This window comes from Protopterus annectens, chromosome 7.part0 (genome assembly GCF_019279795.1).
Source record: "Protopterus annectens isolate FY-2018-M chromosome 7.part0, PAN1.0, whole genome shotgun sequence".
NCBI classification, from domain to species: Eukaryota; Metazoa; Chordata; order Ceratodontiformes; family Protopteridae; genus Protopterus; species Protopterus annectens.
The window spans coordinates 879,782,667-879,793,369 of record NC_056739.1 but is presented as its reverse complement, the minus strand read 5'-3'; the positions used below and the strand labels follow the sequence as shown (position 1 = coordinate 879,793,369).

Genomic DNA, 10,703 nt, shown 5'->3' with positions numbered 1-10,703 from the left:
TTAATCAACTTTTATATCCCAAATAAATATCTGAAGAAGAAAAAAAAAAAAAAAAAAGAAACAGGCCTAGCCTTTACTCCTGCTCTGTGTCAAAATTATGGAACTCCCTTCCTTTAACTATCAAAACCGCTACTAACCTGCATTCCTTCAAAACCTCTATAAAAGAATATTTATTTTATTTATTTTATTTTACATTTGTTAAATGGAAGAGTCTGACTGGGCATAAAACCCTTTTTCAGCGAAGGCCCAGGGAGAAAAGCTCCATTGTTAGTAAACTATTTTGTTAGTAGAAAGAAAATTGTATAATACAATAAAGAAATAAATAGTAACAGACATTCTTAATGGTAAAAACACAAACAGAATAAATTGGTCAAGTGGGAAACAAGACCAACAATCTTGTATAACAATGCTTCCAGAACATAGTTCTAGTGACATTGTATATAATAAGAGTGCAATTACGATAGTTAGTCTTATATACAGGTAGCATAGCAAACTGAAGACCTAAAATCTGATAGATATTAACAGTGAGAAGGAATAAAAAAAAAACTACATAAGGTAGTCATATGATTTAAATTCAATGCTCATTACATATGCAATTAAAATTTTAAAATCAGCTAGATCCATGGTTTGGGCTGCCCATGCCCAGTATATGTAGAAGTATAGGAATTGGTGAGGTGGGCTTTAATGTGAAGCTTGAAATTTTTTAAGCTTAATACTTCAACAAAGCTTGGATTTGCTCCTGTATGAGCCCAGCCTGAGGTATTCATATATTTTTCTACTTCTACTCTCTCTATCCCTACTACTTACCATACACCCTCCATTCCTCTACACATACTACTCTGAGGTTACACTCATACCTTTCCCACATCTATTCCTAATATCCCCTCTATCACACCCTCTCCTGCTTTACTCTTACTATCCTACCCTTTCACCAGTATAGTTTATTACCTCTCATGACCTCTAGAATATTAATAATTGTTAATAAAATAATCTGGTATGTAAATAATGCTGTATTTTCCTATTATCAGGTTTTTGATATTGTTTGTGTTTAAATGTTATGACTTTATGTCTGTCAAGTTTTTCATTCTGGCAAACTAATGTATAATATTTCATATTTTTGTGCTTGAATGTTATGACTTTCTTATCTCTGACAAGTTTTTCATTCTGAGAAAAAAAACTAATGTGTTAAACATATGTATGTGGAGCTTTTCTCCCTGGGCCTCCACTGAAAATGGGTACTTTATGACCCAGTCGGACTTTCCCGATAAACAAATGCCAAATAAATAAATACACACAGTGCCATGCTTACCAACAAGATGAACTTATTGCAAATCACACTGGAAATGGACAGACAGGACTGACATATGCCAAATGTAGGAATCGTGAAAATGGTTAGACTGTCTTTCATGCACATAGGAAAGGATTCCCTACATGCCACAAACTACATGGCAGCTGAGGGAATGGTAGCCTTTCCTGCTGATGTACCGCTACAACACAGGGACATGGCTAGCCTTTATAGCTGCATGAAGTCAGTCAAGGGTATGGGAACAGATGTAAAACACACACAATGCTCTCTCTCCCCTCTTCGATCCTGGAGAATGTCATAAGCTAATTAACATGCAGTAACATAACGTTGAGGAACTTGTTAAGTATCCATGAGGTGGAAGTCTGAAAAATACACAATGTGACCCCACTTGGTCACTGAAAGGTCATTTTCCTAGCATGAGCTACATATACCCTAGTATCCACAGATACAGGAAGAAAATTCATCCCTTGAAATTCAGCATGTGGGTAAAATGCTTCAACTTTGCTTTAGATGATACCTTGGTTCACTCAAAAGCAATCAACAATTCAGTAATTGTAGAGAACATGGTAGGTCAGGCAATGCTGACAATGTTTATGAGTCCTAAGCCTACAAGAATGTGCAACGCTGTCAATGCTGCCAGCTGCCAAGGTGAAATAATGCTGCCAACACATACTTCTGCATCTACAAAGACATCTGACACATGATGTCGTACTATTCTTCCACATCCATTTTCCTTACATGAACACATGCAAACAGACTGCACAACCTTTGCTTTGACATCTGTGAATCATGACTTGTTTATTTCCTTAAATTACATGGCATGTTGCACTCACTTCAATGCACACAATCACTTATATCTATGTATGCATTATGTGCACAGTCCTATATGGCTGTATATCGAATATCTAAGAATGAGCACCATCCTGTGCATTACTGAGAACTGCAGCCCTTGCATAGTACACAGTTTGTCCATGAATTCAAGACAGTATCTAAAACAGTGGTCCTCTACCACTGGGCCACAAACTGGTAAAGGGCTGTGGATCATTTGATATCAGGCCGCACAGAAACTTTTTGGCAGGGAATGAAACAAAAAAGTGAATTTATGTATGTGTGTGAGTGTGTTTATGTTTCTGTCTGCATGTGTGAGTGAAGGCATGCAGGAAAGCAGAATGTGTGCGTTTGCGAAAGCAGACGAAACTGTGCATGTGTGTATGAGAGAGTGAGGAGAGAGATTGATCAAGCTGTTATTTTACACTCCCTAAGCAGTGCTTTTGCTGTTAGTGAGTGTAAAATAAAAATAAATGAAACAGAAAAAAAGTGTGTGTGTGTGTGTGTGTGTGTGTGTGTGTGTGTGTGTGTGTGTGTGTGTGTGTTTCTATCTGCATGTGTGAGTGAATGCGTGCATGAAAGCATTACAGAGTGTGTGTGTGTGTGTGTGTGTGTGTGTGTGTGTGTGTGTGTGTGTGTGTGTGTGTGTGTGTGTGTGTGTGTGTGTATGTGAAACAGAGTGAAGAATGACAGTGATCCCTGGCAGCAGCAGCATCAATTAAGACATCAGCGTACCTCTCGAAGATACCTCTCAATCTCTTGTGCAATATATCTGGACAGAGCTACACATAATAGGGACAGATTTTAAATATTGCTGCTATAAATTAAGAAAGTTGATAGATTCAGAATAAGGGTTCCATTAGGTTTACCGAACCTCCCGACCATACCTCTCAACCTCACGCACAATAAATCTGGACAGAGCCACAAACAATATGGACAGATTTTAAATATTGCTATTATAAACTTAGAAAGCTGCTAGAATAAGCATCAAAAACCTTGCTTCCATTTCCAATATCCTATCTTTGTGAAGCAGGGCTTTCTGGAATGACAGCAACCAAAACAAAAGTACGGAGTAGCCTGGACATAAGGAACACACTTCGGGTGTCATTGCCTCTCATCACCCCTAGATGGGACCGTCTCTTTGTAGGGGGAACAAGCACAGGGCTCCCACTGATTTTGCATTATGTTGAGTTGTATTTATTATGCTTTATTTTTATGCACACGAGATGGATGATCCACGGAAAACTGTCTTGCAAGAAACCGATCCTTGGTGCAAAAAATGTTCGAGACCACTGATCTAAAATAAATCACCACAAAACTAGCAGGCATGTAATATAGTAATGTGGGCTGCAATGCAGGTTGATTTAAATTTATAATCAAACAATTTTTGCACTTAAAACATACAATAAAAGTATTTTATACTGTAAGGAATTAGACAATAATGCAACTAAATTTGTGTGCTACTTGACACCTTTTTTTCATTGTTTTACCAAAATATTCTTGCTGGACAGATATAAATATTTCATAATTTAAGTTTTCTCTTGGCAATAGCTGAAGGAATGTCAATGGAAACCAAAATAGAAATAAATCTAAAAAACCTAGAAAGTGCAACACAGCATATGAACATTCTCTTGAGGATCGCAGAGGCATTGGTAATATCTGTGAATAATGCCAGGTTTTCTAAGCCATTTTTTATTGTTCTGTTTCCTTAATAAAAATGGAAGAGGAAAAAAAAGACACTAAATGGATGCAGTACATTTCATCTTTTAATAACAGCAAATATAATAAATTAAAATAGAAGCACAACAAACAATAACTGTAATGCTGCCTTAATAAACTGGAAGATAAAAAAAGACTCTAAATGTATGCAGTGCATTCTCATATTTTAATAACAACAGATATAATAAATTAAAATAAAAGCGCAGCATAAAATAAATCAAAGGCATTTAAACATTCAGTCACACAAAGAATATCATATTGCAGTTTTAACTAAATAAAACTGGAGACATATAAAAGCATACTAATCTGCAAACACAGCTCACTTCCTATTTCAGGAATGACTTTTCTTGCAGGTGAAATATGAACCAATAGATTATAAAACATACTTTCATTTAAACTTTAAAACTATTAACAGTTTTCTGACAAAAGTCAGTACAAACTGAAAATTCTTAAAACTACAGTGCATGGTTGTTGCACCAGATCTGGTTTAGAAAGTCAACAGACCACAACATCAGTTTTCTAGAAACTGAGACCAGGCACTCAAATGCTCACTTAATCCGGTATCCACAGCATCGAAATGAGGAGGATCAAATGTTTATGCCAGCAGGTAAAACAATGTCCCTGTTAAACAAAACACTTAAAATAAATCCATCTAACAGTGTTTTTGCAAGAGGGCAAGTTCCCCTGTGCCCCCCACACCCGCTTCTAATTATATATACTAACTCAAAGATCGCACTATCCACAAAGGGCATATTCCCCTACCCCGAGGATTGCTGATCACTAGTACCTGACTACTTACTTTTCTGAAGCACCAACATGCTGGTCCTTCTGCCATAATGTTTCCACCTTCTACATTTCAGTGTTGCTCATGCTCAGTTAAGTGAGCTTTCAAATTTCCGGTCTTGATCTTCAGAAAGTCAACATCAACTTTCTGAAAGGGACCCTAAATATCAGATTTGCTGAAATATGCTGACAGACTATCAGTGACAGAAAAAAAAGGAAACTAAAATCTGGTTTAATTGCCCTTGAAATGTTTAAATAACACATTTTTACCCTTGAAGAAAGATGTTTTTACTAGTTCCTGCATAGAATGGCCCCAAACTAGACTCCACTAGCCTTGGACCATTAAAATGATGAGAACAAATGCTGCCTGATGTAAGAAGAAGAAATGTGGATATCAGCTTCACTTGTCAAAGTTTGAGATTTAGTGATTCAACTCCACAATTTAGTAGAACACCATCATTAAACAAAATAACTGTGATAATAGCATATTCCATTCAAAGTATTTAGCTAAAGTTCAGTATTTAAAATGGCTTAACTGAATAGTCATATCTCATTTAATCAACAGATGACTAGTCATCTACAAAACATTTACAATCATAGGTACTACTTAAAAGACTGAAACTGTCAAGGTCACAAAACATAAAACTATTTTTTGCAGGGAGGCTTACCTCCCCAATATGGGGGACAGCTCCCACTCCCCCAAATTATAATATGTCTATGTGTGTGAGCACACAATGTTATCAAAGTGCACTTTTGTTGATGGTGTGTTATTCAAATCCAAATGATCGAACAGCAGACTGCTGAACTGCTGACAATGCCAACATCCCAGAATAATGAGTAAGGTATATTCACCATTTTTCTGGTATTGTGCAACCTCGGTACTAGTATAAATATAATTTTCTACATTTTGAATGTTTTTTTTTTTTATTATTTTTATTTTATTTCAGCAGATGGAATTTGGAGAAATTTTACATATGTAACATACTCTACTCTAATCCGGAAAACACCAATGTCCAGAAAGTCCAATCCAAAGAAGCCAGCCAAGTGTGAGCTTTAACGCAGATTTTAATCTTAGAAAAAAACTATAGCGTTTTCGCTACTGATACTTCAGTAGCTTCATCAGAATAAAAACAAATTGGCGCCAAAGTCCCTGTTTAAAAATCTTAGAAGTGACATCACATTGTAAATCCAGGAACTGACGCAATTAAATTTACATAGCCAACTCAAAACCACAGCGCGATTTCCATAAAAGTAATACAATACTAGTAATAAAAAACTTCTACTATCATAGTTATGTTTATGATTAATTAATTAATTAACCTAGTATACAATGTTATTTGTTTTAATGTTTACATTTATAAAACCATGTAAACATCTCTTGCGCTACCACATTTATCGCACAGGTTTCAACACCCGTAAATAGAAATGGAGATGACAGTGCAGGTGAATCCTGCATAAATAATGTAACTAAGAACATTATAAAAAACTTTAAAAATACTGCAGAGTTGTTAGGATGTGTTATGTAAAAGAGTGTTAATCTTGTACATATAAAATAATTACTAGCTGGTCTAGTCTAATTTTATAATAAACTAGGTAAAAGGATATCTATACATCTATCTAATACCTATACTATATTAGCATACCTAACCTTACATATATACCTAAAAAAGCCAACCAAAATTATTTCCTTTACTTTTCAAAATGAGGAGAAAGAAAGTAAAACTTGATAGTGAGAATACATTATCTCATATAACTCCTAAGTTTAAGAATGCAGGAAATATTACAATGTTCATTAAGGCCAGGACTATAAAACTGATAAGATAAAACTGGAAGCATTCAATAGTCCTGGCCTTAATGAACATTGTAATATTTCCTGCATTCTTAAACTTAGGAGTTATATGTGATAATGTATTCTCACTATCAAGTTTTACTTTCTTTCTCCCCATTTTGAAAAGTAAAGGAAATAATTTTGGTTGGCTTTTTTAGGTATACATGTAAGGTTAGGTATGCTAATATAGTATAGGTATTAGATAGATGTATAGATATCCTTTTACCTAGTTTATTATAAAATTAGACTAGACCAGCTAGTAATTATTTTATATGTACAAGATTAACACTCTTTTACATAACACATCCTAACAACTCTGCAGTATTTTTAAAGTTTTATATAATGTTCTTAGTTACATTATTTATGCAGGATTCACCTGCACTGTCATCTCCATTTCTATTTACAGGTGTTGAAACCTGTGCGCTAAATGTGGTAGCGCAAGAAATGTTTACATGGTTTTATAAATGTAAACATTAAAACAAATAACATTGTATACTAGGTTAATTAATTAATTAATTAATCATAAACATAACTATGATAGTAGAAGTTTTTTATTACTAGTATTGTATTACTTTTATGGAAATCGCGCTGTGGTTTTGAGTTGGCTATGTAAATTTAATTGCGTCAGTTCCTGGATTTATAATGTGATGTCACTTCTAAGATTTTTAAACAGGGACTTTGGCGCCAATTTGTTTTTATTCTGATGAAGCTACTGAAGTATCAGTAGCGAAAACGCTATAGTTTTTTTCTAAGATTAAAATCTGCGTTAAAGCTCACACTTGGCTGGCTTCTTTGGATTGGACTTTCTGGACATTGGTGTTTTCCGACAGTTTTTTGTTTGGTACTTAGTTACTCTACTCTAATCCCCTCATCACTCATTAGACCCATTATAGAGTACAACGCCCCTTTTGGTATGTACCTCACAAGACATCTACAACAACTGGAAAGGCCGCAGAAATACCTCACAAAGAGGATTACCGGCCTCAAACAGATGCCCTACACAGACCGTCTCAAAAAACTCAAGCTTTACTCCATTGCATATCGCCTATTCAGAGGTGATCTCTGCCTAACATACAAAGCTATGTCAAACTCAGAGCTGTTGGACATGCTCCACTTAAAGAAATTCCAATCCCTCTGAGCTACACGCTCTAGGGACCTAAACCTTGCACCACAATAAACAGAACATGCCAGAGGTATAGATTCCTGTCCCAGAGACTTCCCATACTCTGGAATAGACTACATATCTATATCAAACAAAGCTCCTCATTAGCACTGTTCAAGAAAAATCTTGATGATTGGATGGGAAATAGGAAATTCACCCTGGGGATCACCTCTGTGGCTCTACTCAACAGTGGCAAAGGAAAATAATTTTCTTGAGTGGCAAAAGCCAAGGTACCTTTTTGGCTGGGCTTGTATAGGCCCCAGGGCCGATAGCCTAGTACCTACCTATGAACCTATGTGCATATAAATTTATATTTATGTGGAGAGGTTTTTCTCTCTCTCTCTCACTATACATATAACCACACACACACACACACACACACACACACACACACACACACACACACACATATATATATATATATATAGGTTCCATCAATATGGTCAAATGTTTGGTCAACAGCTGTTTAGTCGACCATTTATGATCGACTAAACAACTGGTCAATAGGTGTCCAAGAATGAACAATTCCCAGGACTGGAAAATATGCCCTAATTCTGTGTAGCCTCATAGTTAGTATATAATTATCAGAACATGCAGGAGGGCTTGCCCCCCTTGTAAAAACCAATGTTGCAATTTGTTTGTTTTTTTTTTATTTGCATGAGTTGAAGCTGCTTCTCAACACATGTACTTCCTTGTCGACATTCCCTGTTTGGAAGTAAAGACACAGATGGTTAGAATGTCGACTATGGGTTTATTTGATGTATACAAATAAGTTTATATCTATATATTTACCTATACACACACACACACACACACACACACACACACACACACACACACACATACACACACACACACCAACTCCAAGACCATTCAAATTTGGAGAATTGGGAGAAAGTGATAAAAAATACGACACTCACCCTTTCACTCTTCTGCAAGTCTAACTACCATTTCTAGATGCCAGAGACCTTCTAGTGCTAACACTCTGAGTATCAGTCAATTGACCACTGACAATGGGTTTCCAACTTTAAGTACTAAACATATATTATTAGCAGCACTCACAAAGGTAAATATAATTGTTAATCAACAGCACTTTTTGCAAGTCTGCATCTACTGCCCACTTAAATCAGAATTAAAATGTTATGATTTTTAACAAATTATTTTAGCTGTTACTTCACCTTGTTCAGAACTATTTAATGCCACGATATGGCCCATCCATAACAGAGTTACAGTGTGAGCCATCCTTATTTTTGAAAAACTAGTAATCACTGTCATTTGTATTTTCACTACTGCACAACCAGCCAGCTTCTCTTTGTAACGCCAAATTACCATTATATGAAAATCCCCCCTCCCATGATAGTGCAAGCTTGGAGTTGGTATATATAAATATGGGAATGAAAGATATGCAGTTCCACATGTCAGGGGGTACAGGGTGGCTTTCTCCCCTGTAAAAATACTTTTTTTTCCTGTGATTTTTTTTTTTTACTTCTAAATGCTCTTTGCATTCAGAAGCTTTCACTCATTTATGGCGGCACTTTTATGAGACAGTCACAAATGTGTTGAATACATTTCAGAGAGCAAGTTACACTATGTTATACTCATAAATGACCTGGGGCATGTGTAATAATGTATATTTTATAAAAGAAATCATGTAAAATAGTTATTAATGAAACCTTCCTGTGTTTACTTCCCAAGTTCAGCATTGAATAGGGGTAACATTGCCCTTAAAACAACATATACTATTTAGCAGGTAACCCACTGGTTTATTCTAATACTATGTCTTCATAGAATCAAAGGCTGTCAGTTATTTCTTAAGGATTTCAAACCTTCATAGAATCAAAGGCTGTCAGTTATTTCTTAAGGATTTCAAACCTTGGCTTACAGTAATAGCATTTAAATATGGAAGGCAAAACAGCCAGATATGTTACTTCAGTGCAATTACAGAGGTTGTGAACACAAAAGATTGGGATCTGTGTACGGGAGCCATGATGTTCCAAAATGCACTTAATATTTCTGAAAGTGTAATTCTGCATCCACGTCAAGAATATTCGCTTCAGAGATTTACATTCCTGTAGCTCTTTATCGATTTCTACTGTTCGCAGTGATATGATGACGTTGCATAGGAAGTGTCACTTACATCAGAACTGTAAAATAAAATTGAAAACAATTATCAATAACAGAAGAATATCTTTTTATAGAAAAAATCCAGTAAAAAAATAGCATATGCAGTATTGTGCTACTTTGTCTTATCCTGTGTGAATAAAAAGTCCAAACAGTGTTACTTACTAAGGATGGCAATGGTGAGAAATTAACACATCAGTGATATAAGTCTGAAAACATACAATGATCTTAAACTTCTGCATCAAAACAGTTTGAATAAACAAGCTGTTAAACAATTATATGCTGAACAAAATTAAAATTTAAACATTCAGTCATGCACTATATTGCACATTTGCTGCCTGCAACAACAAGAACATCTCATCCGACAGAAGTATATAATTCATATATTTTGACAAAAAAAAAGAAACTGTCCCAGTTAGCAAATCCACACAGCCCTCCAAAAAATCCTGTTACACTATTAGCTATACAACTGAGACAGCTAAGATAGGCACTGTCACAAAGTACACTATGCCACAACTATAAAAGTTATTGATGAAACAGCTATGCATAAAAGTGTTTAGTTACTGTAATCACATTAATGTGTGACATTCACATTTAAGAAACAGGTGCAAACAATAGCGAATAAAAATATATACTTGACTGAAACTTAAACATGGCAACAAACACTGCTGAATATGAGCAGAATAGAAACGAAACCAACCATTGAGAAAAAATCACCTTTATCAAACAACAAAGCTTTCAGGCAAAAAAACCCTTTCTCAATGCTTAACAAAAGGTATGTTAAAATCACATGTTTAAATACAAGCCCACAAGATCATATGACCCGCAGCCATGGTCAAATGATCAAACTTAATACAAAATCTCACTTAAAAAATAAAACTTACAAAATTGTGAATACATATGTATAAAAAATTCTAACCGATACAATATGTAAAAAATAAAAAATAAAAATATTA

General features: G+C 35.2%; 1 protein-coding gene and 1 long non-coding RNA gene across 2 annotated transcripts in view; both read right to left on the bottom strand.

Moving 5' to 3' along the window:
• Nucleotides 1-3,887: 3,887 nt before the first annotated feature.
• LOC122806760 lies at nt 3,888-6,381 on the bottom strand. Its single transcript, XR_006365552.1, has 2 exons — nt 6,298-6,381; nt 3,888-5,304 (listed from the first exon to the last, which is right to left on the bottom strand). It is a non-coding gene; the product is annotated as an uncharacterized LOC122806760 (long non-coding RNA).
• Nucleotides 6,382-7,985: 1,604 nt separating this feature from the next.
• Nucleotides 7,986-10,703, bottom strand: part of LYSMD2 (LysM domain containing 2) — a 431,015-nt gene continuing 428,297 nt past the window's right edge. The window contains exon 4 of the mRNA XM_044077454.1: nt 7,986-9,770. Coding sequence (XP_043933389.1) covers nt 9,716-9,770 — 55 coding nt within the window. The 3' untranslated portion in view covers nt 7,986-9,715. The remainder of the gene's footprint in view (nt 9,771-10,703) is intronic.